At 58.0% G+C, this 23,141-nt stretch overlaps 1 protein-coding gene across 1 annotated transcript in view; it reads left to right on the top strand.

The window, feature by feature from the left end:
* MYO18B (myosin XVIIIB) overlaps positions 1–23,141 on the top strand; it is a 78,192-nt gene that overhangs the window by 50,515 nt on the left and 4,536 nt on the right. Inside the window, exons 33-41 of the mRNA XM_064522433.1 lie at positions 2,547–2,699; positions 6,942–7,055; positions 7,544–7,660; positions 8,439–8,522; positions 9,686–9,823; positions 10,512–10,697; positions 18,765–18,898; positions 19,794–19,835; positions 19,942–20,103. Of these exons, the coding sequence (XP_064378503.1) occupies positions 2,547–2,699; positions 6,942–7,055; positions 7,544–7,660; positions 8,439–8,522; positions 9,686–9,823; positions 10,512–10,697; positions 18,765–18,898; positions 19,794–19,835; positions 19,942–20,103 (1,130 nt within the window). The remainder of the gene's footprint in view (positions 1–2,546; positions 2,700–6,941; positions 7,056–7,543; positions 7,661–8,438; positions 8,523–9,685; positions 9,824–10,511; positions 10,698–18,764; positions 18,899–19,793; positions 19,836–19,941; positions 20,104–23,141) is intronic.

Genomic DNA, 23,141 nt, shown 5'->3' with positions numbered 1-23,141 from the left:
TGTGGAATTTTGTCCCGGACACTTTTGTTGCACAAATCCTTTTTCACTCTCTAATGTGAGTATGGCAGTGATTGAAGCGCATGTAATAGGAGACGCACACACAGCTGCTCCGTGCTAAATTAGAAGGCAGGGGACTGAATGCAGCTTCATCGAACAGCATTTATCAGATTGGGCATCACTTAACATCGCAGAGCGGCCGAGGCTGGACGCCCGTCCCCGGCGAGGTGCGCAGAGCCCGTGGCGGCAGGCCGTGGGCAGCAGCGGGCCGCGGGCACGTGCCGTTCCTGGCCCAGAGGCAGCCCGGTGCCGGGCAGCGGTTCAGCGAGGCTGCTGGTTTTGCTCATGCCTCCAAACTGCCTGTGCGCAGTCCGCTGTTGCATTGCCATTCGGACTGCATGTGCAGGAGAGGAGGAGCTAATTAGCTGGAGTTACAGCAATTAAACAGCACCTCCCCCGATCCCTGGCGCCAGTTGCCTGGATTTTGCCGGGTCTGGCAATTGTACGTGTTCATTAAATTGGATGGATTTGGGAGCTTTGCAACGCTGAAATGGCGGGCATATTTCAAACAGACACGAAATGGTGTAATGAGGCCCATCCATAACGTCCCGTCGGTTCTGAGCTTATGGAGTGTTTTGGGAACTGTCAGAATAAATCTTGCTGTATAAAAGCAGGGTATTATTATTACTGCTTTTCAGTCCAACATGTTTCTCCTGTTCGGCAGAGGAGGTAAACCAAGATGGATGAGCGGGCAGCAGAGGCTGCGCGGCGGAGGGAGGCTGTGCTGGAGGCTCCCGGGCACGGTCCCGCTGCCTGCGCCGTCCCGTCCCGTCCCGCAGAGCTGCCGCGCGGCCTCTGCCCCGGCCCTGCGACGGCCGAGCGGGTCTGGGGGGGCGAGGGGGCAGGGAAGAGCGCAGCTGGGTGTTGCTGTGACATGCATGAAATACAACTGGAGCTTTGAAAGGAAAGTTAAATTGAATCTGCTTTGTAACTTAAAAAGCACTAGACTAACGGTGGAAGGAAGAGGCGGAGGCTGGAATACCGGCCGTTCCCATTTGGGGTGCAAAACTCATCGCCTGCTACGGCGAGCACTGAGCTGTGCAGAGCAGGGCACTGACCGGCGTCCGGGAGAGCCTGTAGGGACGGCAGGGAGAAAAGCCGGTCTGCTCTGCCGTGGTGTTATTATAAATACAGCCTGATTTAGAGCGGACAGTGTGCTTCAGAGCGGTTCATTAAAAAGGGAAAAAGCGACAACTCAGAAAACTAATTGAGGAAAAGGAGATGCCAACAATTTCAGGTCTCAGCAAATGCCAGCTCGCTCTAAAACGGGTTGCAAGGTCAGATCCGCACAATTGATTTTTACCAGTGAACAGAAAATAGGAGAACAGGTTTGGAACTAGAAGAGCTGTGGAAATGGGGCTAAATGGAAAATGTTCTCACGCTTCAATTAGTTTGAAATCAAGCACTGAAACTATGTCCCTGTTTATTAGGTGTTTTCCTAGTTCTTTTAGCCCTGTAACCATGGTTGCTCCCAGCTGGAGGGCGTAGTGTGGAGTTCTGTTTTTTCAAATGTGCTTCCTACCTTCCTCCTCTGAAAGGCTTTGGCGTAACGTGGTGACCCCGCATTGCCAGGCGATGAGCCTCCGGAATAACACAGCAGCTATTTTCTGCCAGCGTGGCTGGAGAGTCACGAATGAGCCACCGCTGCCTCCCCCCCCACCCCGAGGGCCGCAGCATCGCGCTGACGAGCGCTCCGGGCGCTTTGCACTGGAGATGTGTAAATAATTCCTAATGAAGCTTTTTTGGTTCATGGTTTGCATTTTTTTTTTCCTTTGGGCTGAATTCCTCATGCCCTTGGCACTGTTTTTCCGACCTGTGATTTCCCCCAGTAAGTCGCAGAGGTTTCTGCCTTCCTTCCTTTCCTGCCTCAGAAATGCGCACGCGTCTCTAATTCCCGCTGCCTGGGCGTTAGCGGGGAGGCGCGGGGGGACGAGGCACGGGTGCCCCGTGTCGCCCGGGGCTGCCGCACGCTGCCGGCTCTGCCCTTCCCGGAGCCGCGGCACCGGGGGAGCTCGGGCTGCTGGTGCTGCAGAGCTGCCGAAGCGTCGAGCGCGGGTGGCCGTGGTCCCAGCCGGCACCTCGTGCAGTGCTGCCCGGCCTCGGCCGCGATGCTTTTCCGTATTAAAAGCCTGGTGGGAAAACCAGTGCAGCTGTGTCACCTGCAGGGCGTTTCGGTGGAATCTGCTGGGTTGCATGATTACATGATTCAGTTTCTTCTTTTCATTTACATATTAAATTATTTTTATTTGATAAAATTACAATTTTTATACATAGGCATTTATGTCTTGTTGCACGATTTCAGCATTACCAAAATCCTTTCTTATTCTTGAATCGGTGTTTTTAGGGGTCTTTAGCAGTTTGCTTGCGTGGGCAGTGTCTGCGGTTGAGGTCGGCTCAGCACCAGGTCCGAGTGCGGGGTGTCCCCGCGGCGGGTCCCCCTTCCCGTCGGGGCTCACGGTGGCTCCTCTCCTCTGCTCTCCCCTCCCCAGATCGGCCACCGGGACTTCGACGTGGAGAAGCGGCTCCGGCGGGACCTGCGGAGGACGCGGGCGCTGCTGGCCGACGTGCAGCTCCTGCTCGCTGCCGCGGCCGACCCCGGCACCTCACCCGGCAAGGAGGAGCTGGAGAAAGCTCGCAGGCAGGTAGGAGCTGCGCCGTAAAACGCCCTGAAGCACCTGGGCTTCCCCCGCTCGCCTCGGCATCCCTGCCCCGGGGGATGCACGCGCCCATCAGCGTCCTCGCTGCTCGGCCGGCCCCGGGCGCACGGGCATCGCCCAGAGCTGCCAGCGGGGCGGTGGGACCTGCACCCAGAGCAGCTGATCAGCGTGTGCCGGGCTCCAAGCCGGCAGGGCCTCCGGCACGCGGGAGCCCTCCGTGGCCAGCGCAGAGGGGTCCCTGCAGGGCCGTGCTTCTCGCCTGGCGCACGCCAGCCTTGCTCAGGTCACCCTTGGGGGCCGGCAGCTTTCTGAGGGCTCCCGAGCGCTTCGCGAGGGCTGGAGCAATACATGCCATCAGCAAGGTGCTTCTGCTCGTTTCCATCACACCCACGATGCAAACTGTACGAAAAGGCAGAAGCCGCGCTGGCCTCTGCCCCCGCGGCTGCGCTGGGTGTGCGGGCAGTGGAGGCGACGGGGTGCTGCGTGCTGTCCGTCACCCGTGCGGTGACGAGCGCTGCGCTGATGCAGCGCGGCAGGCCGGGCCTCTCCCGGGGACGTGGCTTATTTACCGCGGCCGAGGTGAAGCTGCGAGAAATATTTACACAACTTCTGATCTTAATTGTGCCACAAGCGAGCGGTGGCTCCTGCGTTGCTGTGCAAACCTCACGCTCGCGGGCCGGCGTTGAAAAGTGCTTCTTGTGCTGACAAGGGTGTTCTTGTAAGAGCTACTTCTGCTTAATTAAGACAACAGCAGTGAAGTATTTTTCCTTTTCTCGTACAGCCCCTGTTAATCACCCTCTGCTCAGCGCGTTTTCTGTCACTCTAATAACGCAATCCAGAGGCCTTGCTTTCGGTGCGCCCTTGTCGCAGAAGTGGCTATAAGCGTTGAGGGTGGTGGCATAGCTTGAGCAAGGATCAGCACCAGTTCGGCATGGTTTAAACACAGACGTGCCGGGGCTGGGAGGGCGGCTGCACGCCTGTGCCGTGGTCGGGCCGGTGCCGAGCAGGGGATGCCCACAGCCCAGTTTGGAGCTGGGCACCCGCGACGTGCCCTGCGGCGGGACAGGGGTGTCACAGAGCCAGGATCCCAGCAGCGGCATCCCCCAGGTGCCCAGCACCATCCCGTGCCGGCAAAGTGCCAGCTGAAATCCTCCGTGCTCCTCCGATTCCCTGCCCGCGGGGTGCCGGCCTCCGCGCCGGTCCCGGCGTAACCCTGGGGCTCCCGAAGCCCCGCGAGAGCGGGAGACGGCGCAAGGATGGGCAGGCGAGTGCTCATCCCCGAAGCCCGTGGCCAGGTCCCGCGTTCCCGTGAGCACGGAGCAGCCCGGCCGGCCCCGCGGGGCGAGCGGTGTCCGAGCCGGGAGCCACCACTGCGGCGAGCTGCCCGCGGGACCGTGCTGCCTCCGGCTGCTCAGCGCACCGAAACAGCGCTGCAGCCGGCTGGTGCTTGGGGAGCCCGTCTGCGTGCTGCCTCGAAGGAGTAAGCAACTGTGCAAAAGCGTGCGTCACTGGCGGTCACCAGGGCTTTCATATCCCCCTAACTCTTCAGATGCTGCCCAGCCACATATTGCTGGGGAAAATGGTCTTGTGCCCCGAATAGATGCGGCCCCTCGAGAAGAGGAAGGTTTGCACGCGATGCTTCTTGCATGTGCTGATTGCTGCTTCGCCTTCGAGGCCATCCGCTGCCTTCTGCTGGGTGACATCTGCCTGGTGCTTTCGGGAAGAGTAGGGAAAAGCCTTGCTGTTGTGAACGCTGGGTTTTTATTATGCTGCCAACGCAGGCTCTGCGTGCATTAGAAGTGCCTCGCGATTACGCCATCCCTTAAACTGAAATGATTTCTAATGGCATTCATGATTCGCTTCTCAGAATCCGATACTTTTAGCACCAGCCCACAAATCACTGCAGGAATAAAAACTTTGCTAAAATGTTACATTTTTGTTAATCAAAATCCATATGGTCTTGAAGTGTAGTATTGTTTCTTAATAAGTCTGGAGCATCAGTTTTATGCAGGTATTTAACAGATGGTTGAGCGCAGCAAACTAATGTTGTTCATCAGTTCATACATTATGCATTTTTTGGGGTGGGAATTTCAATTTGTTCTTCCCAAGTGGGAAAATTCCATTACGTCAAGTGAAAGGGAAGCGGGTGTGTAACGACAGGTACTGGAGAGGATGCACTTATCTCTGGGTTAAACTACCTGGAATTGCCACGTACTTGTGGCCGGGGACAGACCAACCCCGGAGACTCTGTGCAGGGTGCATACGGCACCATGGAAAACAAATGCCTTTGGAAGAGAGACTCGGGAAAGGCTGTTACCGTCCTCTGGACTCCTTTTGTAGCAGGAGTAATAATTCAGATTGGGAATCTGTGACCTTTCACGTCTCCCAGAAGCTATCGCTGGGGTAATTTTGGTAACTGCTTCCCGAGCTTTATGCAAAACACAAAGGCTATTTTTCAGGCTGTGGAAGAAAGCAGAATGCGCCGTGTGTCATTGTAAAAGTGGCTCTGCAGATATATGAATAGATTGACTAGATAATTCTTCCAAGCGGGCTGAGTTTGGACACAGGAATATAATTTTGAGTAACAGTTTTACAAGTTTTGAACTGCTAAGTGCATCCGTGGCAGACCCTTGCGTTTCACACGGTGACCGGTGTCGGGCCAGCCCAACATCTGGAGGCAGTCCCAGACATGCCTGGGGTTCCTCTTCCCTTTGGTTTCGCGGTGTGCATGGGGACAGCAGTGCTGTGACGGCGCGAGACGCATTTGCTTACGGAGCTTTGCAGCGTCTCCCCGTCGCACGGGGGCTTGCCAGGCACGGGGATGAAAACCGCAGCTTGCAGAGCAGCGCGGGAGCTCGTCGGCACGCGGGTCTCAGCGCCGCGTCCATCCTCCCAGCCTGCGTCCCGCGGGCCGCGCTCCGGAGAAGCGGTTGGGAGCTCACCAGCCCCTCCGCCTCCCCGCGCCGCGGCATGCCGGGCGTCTCATAGCACGAGTTATATAAAAAGAATCATTGACTTTAAGGGAAAAATGACTTCAATTTCCTCTGCAGATTAGATACCAAGGAAGCAAATTACTAACTTAACTTTCCCAAGTATGTCTCAATCACCCCAAACAGTTGAGGGAAATGAGCTGCAGATTGCTCCGCGCGCAGTGCTTCCTAACTCCCTCCCTCAAAAAAGGGGGATAAGAAGAGACAATTACCGCCCGCCCCGAGAAGGTGACAGCCTGCAAAGATCACGCTTTGGGCCCTCGCTGTGGTGCCCGTTGGCCTTGGGGGTGCGGAGAGCCCTCCCCATCGCCCAGCCCGAGCTCTCCCAGCGCCCGCCCGGGCTGCAGCAATGTCTGGGCTGCAGCAAGGGCACCGGCAGGGCAGGAGGCGGCTGCGCGGAAGGACGAGCCGGAGACAGCCGGGCCGGACAGGGAGCAGGCGCGGGGAATAAGCAGCAAATGGAGGCTTTTAGTTTTGTTTTCTTAAAGAAAAGAAAAACCCAAGCAAACAGGGCGAGGACTGGAGCTCCCTGCTGAGGCAGAGGCGGTGCACCTCCTCCGGCACTGCCCGCGTGATGTTTTGGGCATGATGCTGCGTCTTCCAGATGTTTGTAGCCCGCTTAAGATCTTTGTAGTTTTAATGGCTGAGCTATAAAAATCAAGAGCAAATTAGCATTTATAAATGTGATATTTCGTGTGTATTTGTGAATGCAATTTGTGCTACATGAAAAGCCCATTTGCAAACTCCGAATCATGAATTGCTCTAATCAGGAATTACATGTAATTCACATAATTTTGCAAATTAATGATCCCAGCTCTACCTCACCACAGCAGTGCCAAGGCAGAGAGTGGATTTGCGGTTTGAGGCACTAACTTCAGTGCTCAGCACGACACTGGTTTGCTTTCGGAGTCCCGTGCAGGCGTGCGGGGCGCTGGACCGCCGCCGGAGCGATGCCAGCCGCCGGAGGAAGCCCTGCACGCGCTTCCCGCTGGAGGCTATTTCACAGCACCGCAGCCACTGGGAAGGGAAAAGTTTTGTCTGTAGAATAGAAACAGTCTGAAGAGCAGCACAGATTTTAAAAGGTCGAGTTTCAGAGTACTCTAGCTGGGGAAAATGCTCTGGGAATATAAAATGTGATTAGATGTGGCTGTGTGGCAAGGGGAGCAGCATAATCAGTACGCGAGCTCTGCAGATGCTGAGCGCTCCCGTAATTATGATCTCCCTCAATTTTCCACAGCGGGAAGAGAGCGAAGCGAGATGTGCGGAGGCCCAGGCGTCTCAGAAGACGATGGCCCTGGAGCTGGAGAACCTGCACACGGAGCTGGAGACGCTCAGCCGGAACAAGAACGCGGTACGTGCGCAGAGACGCGGCCCCGACGGGCAGCACCGGCTTCCTCCCACCCCTCGTGGCTGCCCGGGGCCGCCTGGGTTTGGTCCCCGTAATCAGCATGTTTAGGTTAGAGGCTATGGGGGGAGAAGCCTGTCCAGTGTTTTTTGATTAGAGCCACACTAAATCACGCAGCCTCTTTGGAGAGCACAGCCCTGGGCGGCTTAATGCAGGGAGGAAATTACTCAAAATGCGCAGCATCCCCTAGCCTCCCTCTGCAGATACGTGATGCACGATGCACGCGCTCCCTTTGCCTCTCGCTGCTTGACATGACGCACAAGCACAGAGCTAGAAATGGAAAAAAACAGAGAAACAGAGCGAGGCTTTGGACCGCGAGCGTGTCTGTGCCTAGGGCAGAGGGTCGCCGTGGCCCGGGCTGAGCTCGCAGCCCCGCGGGCGGGAGCAGTGCCCCGGTGCCCCCCGCGAACGGCAGCCCCCGTTTGTCCCCCCAGGTTGAGGAGCAGCTCTACCAGCTGCAGCACGAGAGAGCAGATCTGCTGAGACGCGTCGATGAGGACCAGGAGGATCTGAATGAACTCATGGAAAAGCACAAGGCTCTGATCGCCCAGGTGGGACCCGGCGCCCTGGCAGGCTGTGTAGCTTCCCCCTCCTAGGGAGGGTGCTGGGAAAACACCCGGAGCCTCACCCGAGCCAAGACAGTCCCTGTCGCTGTTTAGGGGACTTCCACACCACAGGGCAGATGCCTTGATGGGAGAAGGGGACATGTCACAGCGCCGTCTCCTCTCACTCATAGGTTTTGACTCTTCCTTCGAGAAGTGTCTTCACTGTGTTTTCAGTCATTGGGAAATCCTGCAGCATCCCCATCTGGATTCTTTTCAGTTCTTTCTTTCACCATTTTCTCATGCAGAGCTCAAAAAGTGCTGGCAGACAGCCCTGTGGCCCCCTGCATGACAGCCACCCTTAGGCAGGCTCTCCCGAAGGACTGGGAGCAGAGCTGGGAGACTCCCAGGCTCCCAGCGGAGCAGCCCTTGGCACGGGGCAGGCCAGTGAGGCTGTGAAAATCCACAGCCTGGTACCCGTTGCAAGGCATTACGGACCTGGAATACGTTCCTGGAATGACTTTCAGGACAGAAGTGACCTTGACAAGAGGGTTTCTGACCTGATCTGCAAATATTGGTTTCAAAAGTCAGGAGGTGCATTCGGGCCATAGAATTAAGCTCGTTCAGTCCCATGCAGGAGCAGCTTGCTGTTTAAATGTGTGGGAAGTGCCACCCCTGCCTGGAAACAGGCATGAGCAAGCCTTCGAAATTACACTTCTCTGTGGCGTTTGCACTCTGCTCCGAGTTCCTGGCTTTGCTTCTGCTACTGAAATTTTTGTTTCCTCAGTCTGCAACAGATATCGCTCAGATTCGGGAGCTGCAGACCCAGGTGGAGGAAGTAAAGAAGGAAAAACAAAGTCTTCAAGAGAAAGTAAGTCCTTCCCTCCCGTAAGGCACAGAGCTCAGAACGGAAACCGGTCTGTGCGGGAGGGTTGTGGTGTGTCTCAGGGCACCAGTCACGTGAATGCCGTGTTCCCGTTTGAAAGCAGATCCATTCCCTACCTAGATATTACAAGGAAATTCCTCTTTTGCAAAGCGGTGAGGTTCCTCCTCTTCCCTCCCCAGCCCACTGCGCGCGCACACGAGAGCGGTGCGGCTCCCGGCCGTGCACCTTGCAGCCCGGGCGCGGGAGGGCCGAGGGCCAGGAGTGAGCTGCCTCTTAGCAAAGCCTCTGCCAGCAAACGGCCCTGCTGCTGAACAGGGCTGACCCTTGCGAGGCTCTCGGGCCTGACAGCCCCGTTTTCCCCCCATTTCTGTGCTGCCGGTGCTGCTGTCTGCGAGGCTGGGTGGGTTTGAGCTCGGGGCCAGCCCTGGAGCGGTCTCTGCCAGGCATCGCTGCTCCTCGCTCGTGCAGCTGCGGCGGCAGTCCTGGAGTGCATCTATTTAATTTTAAACACATGAGTAATCCCATTAACTTAAGTGCTTTATTGGAGCGTAGCTAAGCTGCCCAAGAATCGGGAGCAGGACTTGCCCACGCCGAGGCGGAGTGGATGGCGCTTTAGAGATAGGCCGGATAAAAGAAGACAAATTCCCATTCTGTGGGGTCAAATATAAAATATGAACCAGACTCATAGTGGGATTGATGATAAGGCAGTCTGCTTTGGAGGTCCCAGTGTGGGAGCTAAAGAAAAGGCTCAGCTGCAGGCAGGTCTCCACGCAGAGGTAAATCATGGGTTTTTACGTGTGCTGGCCTCAGAGGATTTGCTGGGAAGAGAAAAGCAAAAGAGCCCCAAACAGGTACTAGCTTGCTGGATTATTTTTCCTTCAAAAATACACGTTTGTGTCATGCACTTACTGCACAGTATAACCAGAATGAATCCTTTAGGAAGCTTCAGGCAGTATTTTTCCGTAGTGCCTGGCAGCCCAGCCCGGGTCCTGTACCTTGGTTGTGTTTTGAGGGGGTCCGGCCACCTCGGGGGGCTTTGTGTGGCCATGGGGTCCTGGGCGCACGTGGTGCTGGGGAGGGAGATGGGGACGGGAGCGCGGGGCGGGGAGGGCTGCGGGCGGTGGCCTCACGCGCTGTGTCCGGGGCAGCTGGGGACGGCGGAGGCGAGGCTGGCGCAGCTGGGGCGCTCGACGGTGGAGCGGGCGCTGGTCGGGCGGCAAGAGGCTCGCGTCTGCGACCTGCAGAACCGGCTGGAGTTCCAGGCCGTGCAGATCCGCCGCTTCGAGGTACCGCGCACCCGCGCCGGCCCGGCCCCCCCGCCCCGGGTGTCGCAGCCCTCTGGTTATCTACGCACGCTTTACCGCTGCATTTACTGAGTGCCGGCAGCGGGGCCGGTGCTGTGAACGCGTGGAGGAATGCTGCGTGTGCTCAGCGCCCAGCGCGTCCGTCACGCGCCCTGCAGCCGCTCGTCCCCGCTCCGAGCATCCTCCCAAACGCGGGGCCTCGGAGCCCCTCGGAGCGCTTCGCTGTACCCGTCCCTCAGCGGTGCGCTGAGCCCCGCGCGTGCTCTCGCTGTCACACCTTCCCCAGTGCTGCTGCCTGGATGAGCCCCGGCGAGGGGGAGGCTGGGAGGAGGAGGAGGAGGAAGGAAAACGTCCTCATGCCCCCGAAATGGCACCCTGGGGCTGCAGCATGCCGCTCCGGGACGCTGCCTGGTGGGAAAGGGGCCCCCGCGTTGCCCCCGGCCTTGGCTGCCGTCGCTTTGGGACGGTCCCGTCACCCCTCGCTGGCCCTGCCCCTGGGGACCGCAGCCGCTTGCCGGGTCCCAGCGCAGGTCTGATACGATGACGAGTGTAGATGGAGCTCCAGGGCAGCGCGGGTCAGCGGGGGAGCGCGCTGTGCTGCTCCACGGTCTCGGAGAGCCGGGGAACAAAGCTCCTGGTCGCGCTCGCCCCGTCTCCCGCTCCTCTCCAGGTGCTGGTGCTGCGCTTGCGGGACAGCATCATCAAGATGGGCGAGGAGCTGGAGAAGGCGGCCGAGTCGGAGGCGCGACAGAAGGAGAACGCCAAGTACTACCAGATGAGGATGGAGGAGATGAAGGCGGACATGAACGAGCTGGTTCAGAGGGAGCTGGAGTCCAGCCGCCGGCGCATGGAGCTGGTAAGAGGCTCACGTGTCCACGGGGTCCGGGGCCCACGGAGTCCCCTCCGTAGCAGGGCGTGGGTTTTTGGCCGTTCACACCTCAGCGATACACCCCAGGTCTTTCAGGCAGCTACGTCCGCGTTGCAGGACCTCATGATGCACCTCGCAGCCCCTGGGGCCCACCACGGGACTGGGCTTGCTCCAGATCTGTGCTGTCTTCTCCTGGTTGGGGCAGAGACTCTGGAGCATGTTTATGGCACGTGGAAACCCCAGCTGTGCGCGGTGCCATGTCCTAGGGAGAAACCAGCAGCCGTTTGGCCAGGGCGATGCTCTACCAGGGAGCCCGGCAGCGGGGGCTGTGAGGGGCGCGGGGAGGGTGCAGAATAGGAGGTGTGGAGGTGTGGAGGTGCACCGCCGGCACGGCTTGGCCATGGCCCCGGCTGCAAAGCTCCCAGAGCCTCCTGCTCTCTGTCGCATCAAAGCTGCTCTGCGGAAACCTCCCGTAAGCTGCAGATTGGCCCGAGGGTCCCAGAACAAGGAGTAATTTTCTGCTTGGTGTTTTGTGCGCTCTGCTTGGAGATGGATGTTGCCTGTGCTGTTAGCTGGCCCCAGCGCAGGGGAGAAGGGTTTTGCGGGCTGCTCCCTCGGCAGTTTGTCCTGGGCGTGTTCACGTCAGCGTGTCGGGCTCGGCTGGGACCAGCAGAGCTGGGAGAGCTCTCCGATGGCTCTTTAGAGGTGCTGTGAATCGCTTCTCCTCCCCTCTCAGCCGCAAGTCCCTTAACCAAAGCTATTACTGCGGCTCCCTTGCCGGCAGCGGGGCTGCATGGCTGGGCAGTGCCTCTGCTCCGCGGTTTGTTCCAAGAAGGAAATTGCTTTGACTGCTCAGCTCTAATAAATACTGAGAAGTGACTCAGGTTATTCCTGGCTGCCTTCTTGGCGAAGCTCAGGCTGCATTTGATGCCATCAGGCTCGGTGTGTGCTGCAGAGGCGAGCGGCCGTCCGCTGGCCCTGGTGGCCTGGTCCCCGCTCCGTCCCGCCAGCCGCCCCGGCCACGTGCCGCGGTGGGGCCGGGGCCGGGCAGCCCGTACGCAGCCGACCTGCTCGGCGTGCGCGCAGCCCAGGCAGATCCCGAGTAAGGCAAAAATAGATTCACTTTCGTTTTACAGCCTTCTACAAGCGTTTCTTTTCACGGTGGGTTTATTTTAGTAAACGGAAGGGAAGCGTTGCTTCCAAGCAGTAATTGAAAGATTACGGCCATGCCAGAAGCAGTTATTTTATTAATAATCTTTTATTTACCAATCAAGTAGATTTCACCATTTATTTTGCCCTGAGGCTGCCAGCCTTTCTAAAGGGAACGGCATCTCAGCGACAGTTATTTCCCGTTTTCTGCGCGCGCCGCTGAGTGCCACGGGCTCGGCTGCAGCGCTTGCCGCGGGAGGGACCCCCTCACCCAGGCGAGAGGTGAAACCTGCCGCGAGGGCCGGGGCGGTGCAGCCCTCGGTGCTCTCCAGAGAGCTCAGGCTTCAAAACGAGCCGCTCTGCGGGATGAGCCCGGGGAGGGTGCCCAGGTTTGGGCTGGGCGAGCCCGGGGCCGGGATTCCTGCGGCGTTCTCTGCTGGCACCGGCAGAGAAACACGACTTCAGTTGCTATGAAAACTGTATATTTATTGCAGCTTTGTTAGAAACGCAGTGTTTCGAAACACAGATGTGCTGTCTGCTAGGATATGGATGGATTCTTTTAACTGCTTTTTTGTACTGGTGCGTATATTTTTAGAAGCTTTTTGAATGTTTCATATAGAAATGTAAATCACGGGTATAGCAAGATGCTTGGTGGTCTTAGCATGCTTCTGTTCTCGCAATTGGTGTTTTCCAAGAAATCTGAAAGGGATTTTAGAGATGCCTCCCTGGAACTAGGGATGAAAGCCCATAAAAAGACAAGCTCGTAAGCAAACACTGAAGGGCACTTGGCTTTATCCAGACACCCCGATATCTGGGCTTATCTGACACCTGCTGTAGCCAGATGCGGGAGGAAGTGGTCAAGGAAACCCTGCCGTAGCGCGTTCCCAAAGACGACCCAGGCGCACCGCGGCCGTCCCCGTTCGCGCCGCGGGAGCCCGGGAGCCGTGGAGCAGACAGCGAGAGCGGCGCGCAGCGAGCCGGGGCTGCCTCGCCGAGGAGCACGACGCTCCCCGAGAGCAGAGGCGTTCCTCCAGACTGTGTGTGCTCTTAATACGCTTAAATAAAACATCGCGGGAGAGCTGTGATCTCAGAGCCCAGCCAGGCTTGTCAAGTGGCTGGCTGAGAGCATAAATAGTTAATAGAAAGCCACTTACAACTCAGCTCCTGTTAAATCTCACATCAATTATAAATACTGCATGAATTATTCACTTAACATTACTTAAGTCTAGGTCTGCACCTAACATTTCTATTTATTTATTTATTTATTTAGATAAACAGTTGTGAGGTCCCGGGCTTGCCGGGGACTGTGTGGATTTAAGGGATGCGCTGAAGGGACATGTTCGTTGTACAGATCGGGGTTCAAGGTTCAGCATTGTTTTCTGGGGTCCTAAGACTTGAAAACCATTTGTGAGGATTGATGCCTGATACGTGCAATGGTCCCGGTCCATATCTGGCAGTGGTGGAGGCACTCGAAAGCCCTTTACCACTGTGGGAGATCGATATTCCACCGTCCCAGGCACGGGACAGCCGCCTTCGTTTCTCCCTCCCTCATTTTCGACCCAGCTTTGGGCGGTTGGGAGGCAGCAGCTTCTCCATCCGCATGACATTCACGCGAAGCGGGGAAAATACAGAAAAAGGATGGGAGCCTGGAGAGCTGGCTGCCAGGCAGATGGCTGTGCCTTATGAGTTTTCTAAGAAGAATGAGTTTTGAATGCTTTCCAGGCCTGCTGCCATCGCACCGAGGGATGTATGTTTTCTGTTGGAGGTGGTAGTACTTGGTCTCGCTTCCCTCTGTCTTTGCCTCAGTCTCATGTACCAGATATCTTCCATGGAGCTGTAGCTCCTCTTTCTATAAAATCTGGATCTGAGCCTGCGACAGCAACTTGTTCCTCAGCTGCCGTGCTGACAGCCGGAGTGTGAAAGGCTAGACCCAACTGCCTGCTCTCCTTGGGCCGTAGCAAGAGCTGAATTATAGAAAGAATGGAGAGATGGATTTCCGAGTTAGAATAAATCCTCAGGAGCCTAATAGCAAGCCCTCTTCTCTTATCCCATCATGTATGCACGTGCATTCACGCTTGTCCTGATACAAGCACCGCTTGGAGCTGCTGCCTGCCTTGTGTTGCACAGGGAAGGCCAGAGCGGAGGTTAGGACCACGCGGGCTCCAGACGTGCGGGGTGAAACCTTGCTGAGATGAGCTGCCCTCGCTGCAGCCGTGCCGGTACCCACCAGCTGGGGTTTTCCCTCCGCGCGCGGCTGCGTGGGCTGGGTGCCCGGGGTGCCGGGCACGGTCCGGCTCGGGGCTGTGCTGGGGACGGGGAGATGGTTTGGCATGGGCCTCGGGAGCATGGTGGTGCGTTTTCAGGATGCCCCATCTCAGCCAGGCTGCCCGGACGGGGTTGCTTTGAGGTGCCCACAGCATCTGAAAACCCTGAGCAGGGGCACGGACGCTTCGTGGCACCCTGCGACATGTCTTATCTGACCGGGAGCTTTGGGAAAGCATTCCCCTCCTTACGGCAGGGTTTCTAGAGCAGAGGTGGGACATGCAAGCTGCCCACAGCTCGGCAAGGACTCACTCCGCCTTTTAGATACTAATTCTCCCAGAAGCTCGTGTTTCTGTGAGGGGGTACGTAGGGCCGTGCGTGCCGTTGAACTGTCGGTAGCCACCTGGATTTCACGGGAGATGAGGAAAGGGCTGCCGGAGCGGGGTGGCACCGGCATGGGGCTCGGCAGCGCTCGGGGCACTTCTCCTCCCTTGGACGCGTGGCGGTTCGGTGCCTCTCCCCGTGCCCTGGGCTGGGCTCGAGCCTCCTCGTGCGATGTGCAGGGAGAAGCAGGGGCTGTTGCTTCTGAGAGCAACCCCAGGTTTGCAGAGGTCTGCCCAGGGGAGCCGGCCAGCCTTGCTACCTTCCCAAAACCGTCGTGTCTCGGGGGGACGCTGGAGGACGGTGACGGTCTCCGCTCGGCCGGGGGTCCAACGCCTCCAGGCTGCAGCCTCCCCGGGGCAACAGCCTCCCCGGGGCAACAGCCTCCCCTGGGCGACAGCGGGACCCGGCGCCAGCAGGGCCTCCCGCCTCCGACGGCTCTCCCCGGGGTTTCCGCACGTTCAGCAGGATGCAAACAGCGGCTCTGATCTCCGTTAATGCAAAGCCGAGGTCGGGCACGGCCGTCCCACTTCACCTCGTTACGGTGGAGAGGAGACGCTGACCTTTGGAGTCAGCGTGCACCTACTTCATCCGAAAGTCAGGTTTCTTTAATGAAGCTGTGGGATTCATAGGCATAAAAAATAACTATTTTTACTGAAAATTGAAGTGCAGGTGTTAAAATATTCTCCGCATGGGAATTTTTCTAAGGCGAGAGTCACAGTGTAAATAACCTTTTTTATGGTTCTTACGATAGAAGATATCTTTCATAATTATGGTCGTGTTATCACCATGCAATCCAGCACAGTGTAGCATATTACAGCCTGATATTTATGAACTTTTTTTCATTTGAAAGCTTTAAAGGTTCCAGTGAACTTGACAAAAGAGATAGGAGCTGTTTGTGCTTCTAGCCAGGAGCGCTGCGCTCCCCCCAGCACCTTGAAGAAATCCGGATCTCTCTGCACACCTCATCTCCAGCGTTTCTCAGCTTAGGTCTTTCGGAGCTGCTCTTTTCTTTAAAAGCTCACGGCTTTGGTTAAACGTAGCTACAATTAGAGAAGCCAGTCCTCGAGGTGAGCTGGGGTGATGGGAAACCTGTTGGTGACGACTCCAGCTGTGTGCTAATTAGCGCCTGCTTCGGAGGGCGCGTGGCGTCTGTTTTGCCATTAAAGCCGTAGCTTTTTTGGGAAATCATCCCCGCTTGGGGCTGCTACCACCAATTACGGTAACGCCGGTGTTTGCCGGAGACGCTAACCTCGTCTCACTTGAGACTTCGGCTGCAGAAATTTTGTCACTTCAAACTTCCTGAAAACCTGAGAGTTAATTACTTAATTAACAGTAATAATGATTGATGAATACTGCAGGTGTACGCTGAATTATTCAAATAGAGGCAATCCAAATTGGGCTAATTGGATTATGCTCCGCTTCGGGTGGAGGCGAGCGCGCAGGGCGGTGTTGTGCCACCAGAAGCACAAACAGAAATAAGAGGCAGCGACGAGGACGTGGTGCTCCGTGGGCCCCGGCCCGGCGTCCTTCATCGTCCTGGGAATTGTTTCATTGCTGCTTTTGCTCATCTCTTTTTCACTTATTTTCAAATGCTTCCAAGGCAAAATGAGGTGAAACAGAAATTCTTAAGAAAATAGGTTTGTAAATCCGTTTCCAGAGATGGAGCGAAAGGCCGTGCTGCGCGCGGGCGATGCCGAGCGCGTTCTCCTCCCCGTCTCCTCGCGGGAGCCTCTCGTCCTGTTCCCTGGGTGCAGCGCTGACCTCCGCTTGCCGGGGCAAACGCCCGCGAGCCGCCCCCGACCAAAGCCCTCGGGCTCTGACACCGCCGTCCGCTACGGCAGCTCATCCGCGGAGACGCTCTGACGTGGGGAGAGCTAGTCTGGAAATGCATGCGAAAACGGACAGAAAATACGTTGTGTTTGGTTAGCAGGGGTCCCCGAGCGGGTCAGGACGGGTCCAGCTCCTTGGACCGAGGGACCGGGTTGCAGCAGGGCTCAGGTGAGCTGCCGGGAGCAGCGCCCGGCGCGGGAGGCTGCCGAGCCCCTGGGGCGGGCGTCCTCTGGGCCCCCCCGGCTGCGGGTGCACCTCCCCTGGTGTCACGGGCCGGCGTGCAAAGTCCTTCCCCGCATCTCCCAAAAGCTCCCGCGGGCCGGGCGCGTTTCCCGGCTCCCCCCGTGCGGCTGCCGGGGGGTCCTTGCTGGGCGGGCGGAGGGACAGGGTCAGATCACCACAAACTGCTGCAAAGCAGGAGAGAAATTCTTGGCATTTCCAATGAGAAGCAACAGTAGGTGCGAAGCACAGAGCGAATAGCCCTGCCGTGTCCTCCGGTTCGCGGGAGCCGCTGTAGGCTGCTTGGGGGAGCATTCGGGCTTTTCCATGTCTGACATGCGCTGCTTTGCAGTATCCGTGCTTCTCCCCTGGAGAAGGACGGAGCGCGTTTTCCAGGGCCGATGTGCCAAACCCACGCGGAAATCCTTGGGAGCTGCGGTCCTGTGTCTCGGCCGCTCCCAGGCCCGTAGTCTGGATCTGGAAGCTGGGGGCCGTTAACGAGCAGCAGCGTGGGCACGGCCGCGTCCGAGCGGGTGTCCATGCCCGGGCCGCCGGGCCTGCCGCCCCGCAGCCTCCGAGGAAGAGGATGGTCCTCCGGAGCGGGGTGGCCCGGCAGTGCCATGGCACCGTGCCCCTACCGTGCCGGGCGATCGCCGAGCACGGGAACGGGCACCAGCCCCACGGTGCAAACCCTGCGCGGAGCCACCCTCGCTCGCAGCCGCCTGCGCAGGCAGAGCCTGGCTTTTCCCGATATATGTATTCCCCTCTCTGTTTTTTTCCCTCTTCTCTTCAGAGGAAAGGAAACGCCGGCAGTGCTCTGCAGCTCATCCTCGGTGAGGATGTTAACATTCAGACCCGTTGCTGTGCTAAAAGAGGAAAATGCTTCTTGCATTTACATTTAGATTGAAACAACAAGTGTCAGAGGTGCCTAATAGCTCGCTGGGACGGCAGCGGCCTGGTGCTGGGGCGTTTATTGTCAGCTTATATTATGAGGATGATTTTTTGCATTTGAAATTTAATTATGTTGATATGATTATTCCTTCCCTTGAGAAAACTATGTAGTACAGATACGTTATGTTTGCATTTAAGGAGAAGGAGCAAAACAGGTCCTTTGCTTTCAGCCGGTATTAACCTGATTCAAGGCTGCGGGAGGAGGATCCCTGTGATGGGAGCGTGCCGGGAAGCGCCCCGGAGCGCGGGCACAGCCTCGCACTGGCCGCTCGCGGTGACACGCAGGGCACCGGGCCGTGCGCTCGGGTTAACGGTGCTAGAGCAGAGGGAAAAATTAAATGCAGCCAGTGAACTGTGTTTAATTGTGCCATATCCTGGAGCTGAGGAATTCGTTCGGTAGAGACGGTTGTCGGCACGTGGGAAGGTCTGGGCTGTTCCTCCAGCGCCGGGCGCTCTGCTGTGCCGGCACCGCGTCCCCGGCAGCCGCGCCGCTCCCTCGGCCAGTGCTGGGAAATCGCCGTGGGGAAACCGCTGCTTCTCGCGCTTGGGCTTTTGCCCTAACAGGGAGGGAAAAGGGCCTGGGAAGCAGTGGGCTGCAGAAGGATCTCGGCAGTTTGCGGCTGTACCCGTATCGGCGCGTCCCGGCCCGCTCCCCGGCGCTGCCGTGATCCGCCCGCTCTCACCTCCTCACCGCAGGGACGGCGGTTTTACAGCTGGCAGCTCCCATCGAGTCAGATGTGCAGCTTGCGCGCTCTCCTCTCCTTTCCCTTCCCTTCCCTTCCCCTCCCCTCCCTGCCCGGCCGCGGCTTGGAGAGCTGAGTGAGGAAATCCTTTCTAGCTGGGCTGCAAAAAGACTTAAAATCTCATTAAAACGGTGGTGGTCAGCGGGCACGGGGGGGAGCGGGGCGGCGAGGGGCGGCGTGCCCCAAGGCAGCCGGGGCGGGCGCCTGGCCGGGTTCGCAGCCGGCCCTTGGGCTGCCGGTGCCCGCGGGAGCTGCCCGCGTCCCGGCGAGAGCCTGGTGCCCAGGCGGGGGTGGGCGTCGGGAGCGGGGGGAGCCTCCCCGCACCGCCCGGGGCCTCGCATAGGGTGAAATTTGGAGCAGTGGGTTTTGCAAGCGATTCCCCTGCACGGGGAAGCTGTGGCAGGGGGAGGCCCCGGGGGGGGGGGGGGGGGGAGCGCGGGAGGCCGTGGCCCGGCGCCGGGGGGGCCGCGGGAGGCCGAGCGGCCGCGCCGTGCTGACGGCTGCCCCGCGCACGCAGGAGACGCGGGCGGACGAGCTGGCAGCGGTGCGGCAGGCGCTGCAGGCCGACCTGGAGACGGCCATCCGGCGCATCGCGGACCTGCAGGCGGCCCTGGAGGAGGTGCGGAGCGGCGACGAGAGCGACGGCGACAGGTAGGCGCCCGCGGGGGCTCAGGCGGTCGGGCCGTGGTCCCAGGAACGGCCGCGTCGCTGACCGAGCAACTCGTGCGTTGATGAAAGCTGCCGTGAGGAAGCATCACCTGGGAGTCGCGCTGCCTGGCTCACCCTAAAACGGGCAAGGCGGCAATAGCGACCGGCCCTTTCCTCCCGGGGATGCCGTCTGCTTCCCACCCATTTTTTCACTGCATCCAATTTTCACCGTCTTCACCCAAAGCCGCGGGCGGTGCAGTCGGCCCCTTCGCTCTCGCGGCCCCTGCCCGGCTCGAGGTGCTGCCCCGCTCCGCGGTGAGCTGCGCCCAGCACACGCAGATCCCCGCGGCCCTGGGGAAGAGGCCAGGGAAACGGGCAAAAGTCTTTACAATAAATCTCTGTTTTCCGTGGATTCTTCTGCCTCTGAGTTTTCAGCTCTTGTTTCCTCAAACCTCCAATTTCATCCCCTGTCACGCTGCTAAAAGAGCATCATGACAAATGGAGGCAAAACATATAGATACATAAATAATGGAGAGAAGTGTTTGTCACTGCTGTGAAAAGAGATTTTTCTTTATGTTGTGATTAAACCGGGGCAGGATTAGGTAGAAAATGTGAGCTCAGAAATTCACTCTTTCATAAAAAGAAAAAATTGGATTTCAAATACAATTGCACGTTGCTGCGAGGTGCCCGCTCTGCACCGCCGCTCGCCTGGCCGGTCCCGGCGTGGAGCCGGCCGGCACTGCCGCTTCCCAACCGACGCAGATGCCCGAGGCGCTGCAGAAATGCCGGTTCCTGCCCGGCGCGGGCTGAAGGCGGACGCGGGTCCAAGGCCGGCGCGGTAGTGAGGGCAGCGCGCCGTGGGCACGCGTGACGCTCGGCTCCTCTCCCTTCCCCGCAGCGTGCAGACGGCCCGGGAGTCGCCCTGCTCGAGGAGCGAGATGTAAGTGAGCCCCGAGGAGCGCTGGCCGGCCCGGGCAGGGGGGCGGCGCGGGACCCCCTCCCCGCCAGCCTCCGTCCCGGCGCTGACGGGCCGTGTCCTGCCGCAGGGACGCCCGCTCCAGCCTGGGCTCGGCGCTGAGCCTGGAGCCGGACGAGAGCATCCGCTCCTGGCTGGGCTCGGCGGCGGGCTGGTCCTCCCCGGCGGGGAGCAGCGTGGCCGGCAGCTTCTCGGCGCGGTCCGGCGGCAGCCGCAGCACCCGCAGCCTCAGGTAAGAGCTTTCCCGGCAGACGCGACGCGGCGGTGATGGGCTGTGCGGGATGGCACCGGCATCCTGGCAGCTTTCCTCCTGGGGAAGCCGTGGGCACCTTGCAGATGCACCGCGGGAAGGAAAACAGCTTTCTGCAAGGGTTAGGGTTGCAGCAGCCACTGGAGAGTTATTATTTAAGCCCCTCTGTATTTCCTGATTTTATGCAATATTAAAAAAAAAACCCACCCGCCGTGCAGGAGTGCTGCAGGCACCCGGCTTTGCACCGCGCGGGCCCGGAGCTGCGGCAGGGCCGGCCACAGGCAGCATCGCCGGGGCGGTAGCGGCAGCCCGCCAAGAGCCGTCGCCCCAGGATGGCCGGCTCGCGCAGCCTCGGGGCCCGGCCGTTGCACGGGTTCCCTTCCCCATAGACATTGCAGTCACACGCGTTTAGTGGCGCCTATTGATTTAACTGTTATTTTTCTCTCAAGCTAATGTATCTTTGAGAATATTGAGGAAAAAAGCTCTATTTACAGGCGCCGCTAGCGGAATAACCCAAACCGTTTAAAACAGGGTTGCTTTATTAGTTCATTAATACTTGCTCTGCAATGAAAAATACATGCAGTCTGCTATTTTGCACGGCGTGTCTGCATTCAGAGCACTCCAACTGAAGCAAAATTTTAGTTGGCGCAGGGTCTTGCACCCCTCCGCTAACGACATTTGCAACGCTGTGTGTTTTGCAAATGCTCGGAGGGAGCAGGGGAGCTGCTGAAGACGGGCTGGGCGCTTTTCGGCATGTGCGCAGAGGAGCTCGGCGGGAGGCCGCGGCGTTTAAGGTCAAAGCATGGGATCAAGGAAGGTAGTCGCTGCCACGCCGGGATCAGTGGGACGCTGGATGAAAGTTGCTACATCAAAAACATGCTTCAAGCAGTAAAGCATCCCTTGATGTATTCTCTAGGGATAATTTAAAGAGACAATGCGGTCCGTTTGAGGATTTGCATGCCATATGCTCACTTTTTCCCTGCTGAAGATGCATTTATACACTTCGGTACCAAATATGTTAATTTTTGATGGTGATGCTAATGGGGTGCAAGCAAGCTGGAGAGCGGCCCGAGCCCACTGGGGGCAGCTGGTGGAAGTGGCCCGTGAGAGCGTGGGCTGCGTGGAGGGAAGGATCCTTCCCTCTTTTGCAAACAGAGGTCTGCAAAGCGGCAGGCTTATTTAAAAAAACAAACAAACAAAAAGTATTTTTGCCTCATACAAAACCTGTGGAATTTCCTGCCCCAGGATTTTATGGAAGCCAGAAGTGTGCAGGATTGGAAGAAGCCTCCCTTGGGGGAGGCTGGCCCAGGTGATCTAGCTCTGATCATGACTGAATGGTGGTTAATCAGAAGTTATGGCTTATATCATATTACTGAGCTGAAATGCACTGGGTTTATAATAGAAGGGCAGCTACGTAGGCTTGGGGATTAAGAAAAAGAGCTTCCTGCACCGGCCGTGGCCGTTCTGGTAGGACGTTTGTACCCAGACCCGGCAATAATGCGACAATCTGGCCCTGACGTGAGGTTCGTGAAGAGGCAGATTGCAAATCCCGGTGTTGTAGCTGCGTTGGGCTTCAGCTAATCTGAGATGGAAATATTAGGGAGGAGGCTGTGTGAAATGCAAACAAGCAGCAGACGAGCCTGGAAGGTAGTAAAGGTGAGACCAGCGAGCGCTCCCCTGTTAGCATTGCTCTGTCTTGCACAGGCTCCCGGTAACGGCAAATGAATCTTCCTAGCTTTCACTTCTCAGCCCTACATATGGGAGATTTCCTGGACAAAGAGCTGTCAAAAGCTAGAGAAAAGATTATCAGGCTATTACCTGCGGTGTGGGGCACAGGAACAAGAGATTTGATTAATGTGCTCTTTAATTCTCTGCTATTTAAATGCTTGTACAAAATGTTGGGCAGCAAGGCTAAGTCTCAGTAAATACGATACATGGCAGAGCTGGAATAAGCAATCAATTTTTTTGTTAGGAAGCAAATTCAGAGCTTTATTCTGCCTCGTGCCGGGGAGTCACCGTTGCATTGCAGCAGAGCGGCTGGTGCTGGGGGCACGCGCAGGGCTCGTCCCCTTTGTCACAGTGCCTGAACCCGGGCCCCGGGGCTGCTGGGGCTCCGCCGTGCTCATTCCCAAACATTGCTGCGTTGGAAGCAAATCATTCATACGGAGACCTGGGAGCGCCTCTGCAGATGTTGGCTTGACAGGAAAATAAGCTTCTGGCAGGAATTAGGCCAATTTCTTTTCTCTCCCTGAAATGGAGTTGTCTTGGCTTTATTTATGAGCTCGGAGGAAAAGCATCCGAGCCGCACTTTTATCTCTGGTCATGTGCTGCAATGCATGTGTGGATTTTATTGTATAAATTATTTCAACTAGCATAATTGTAATCATGTTAATTGCTGTGTAATCTTCACTAATTATTGTTGTATGTCATTTGCTTTGGTGTGAATGGCGTATTACAGAGTTCTGTTTGGCTTACAGATGCCGCCGGAGCGCCGCGCTGGCGCCTATTTCTGTCTCCAACTTGGGAGAAGGGTCTCCCGCGGAGTTCAGGGAGCCGGGAGCAGGCGGGATGCCGACGGCGGTGCCGGGGTGCGATGCTCCCGTGCGGTCCCGGGGTGCCCTGCTCCCGCACCTCCTCCGGCCCCGTGGTCACGCTGCCCAGCTGCAGCGTGGTGCCCGGCTGCAATTAGGAAGCGCCTTCGGCTCCATCCCCAGCGTTTTCGGGGCTGCAGCATTAACCTTTTTTCACTAACCCCTGCAAATGCCCTCTCCAGCTCCCGCTGTGGCACAGGGGGAAGCTCTGTGCTGTGAGGAAGGAAGAAATGGCTTTAGGGCTGCAGCTGCCCAGTTTGCCCTGCAGCCCCGAAGCCGTCCCCATCCTCCTGACACCCAGGAGTCCGGGCCCTGCTCCAGGGGTGCTGGGGCTCCGACCACGGCTGCCGGCGCTCAGCGGCTCCGGCCCCGCGGCCTCAGCGGAGCTCGGGAAGCCGTCCGCCTCCCCGCCGCGCCAGTGCATCAGCA

Source organism: Dromaius novaehollandiae, chromosome 17 (genome assembly GCF_036370855.1).
Source record: "Dromaius novaehollandiae isolate bDroNov1 chromosome 17, bDroNov1.hap1, whole genome shotgun sequence".
NCBI lineage: Eukaryota > Metazoa > Chordata > Aves > Casuariiformes > Dromaiidae > Dromaius > Dromaius novaehollandiae.
Note: the sequence above shows the minus strand (reverse complement) of the source record. Positions and strands in the feature narration are given on the sequence as shown.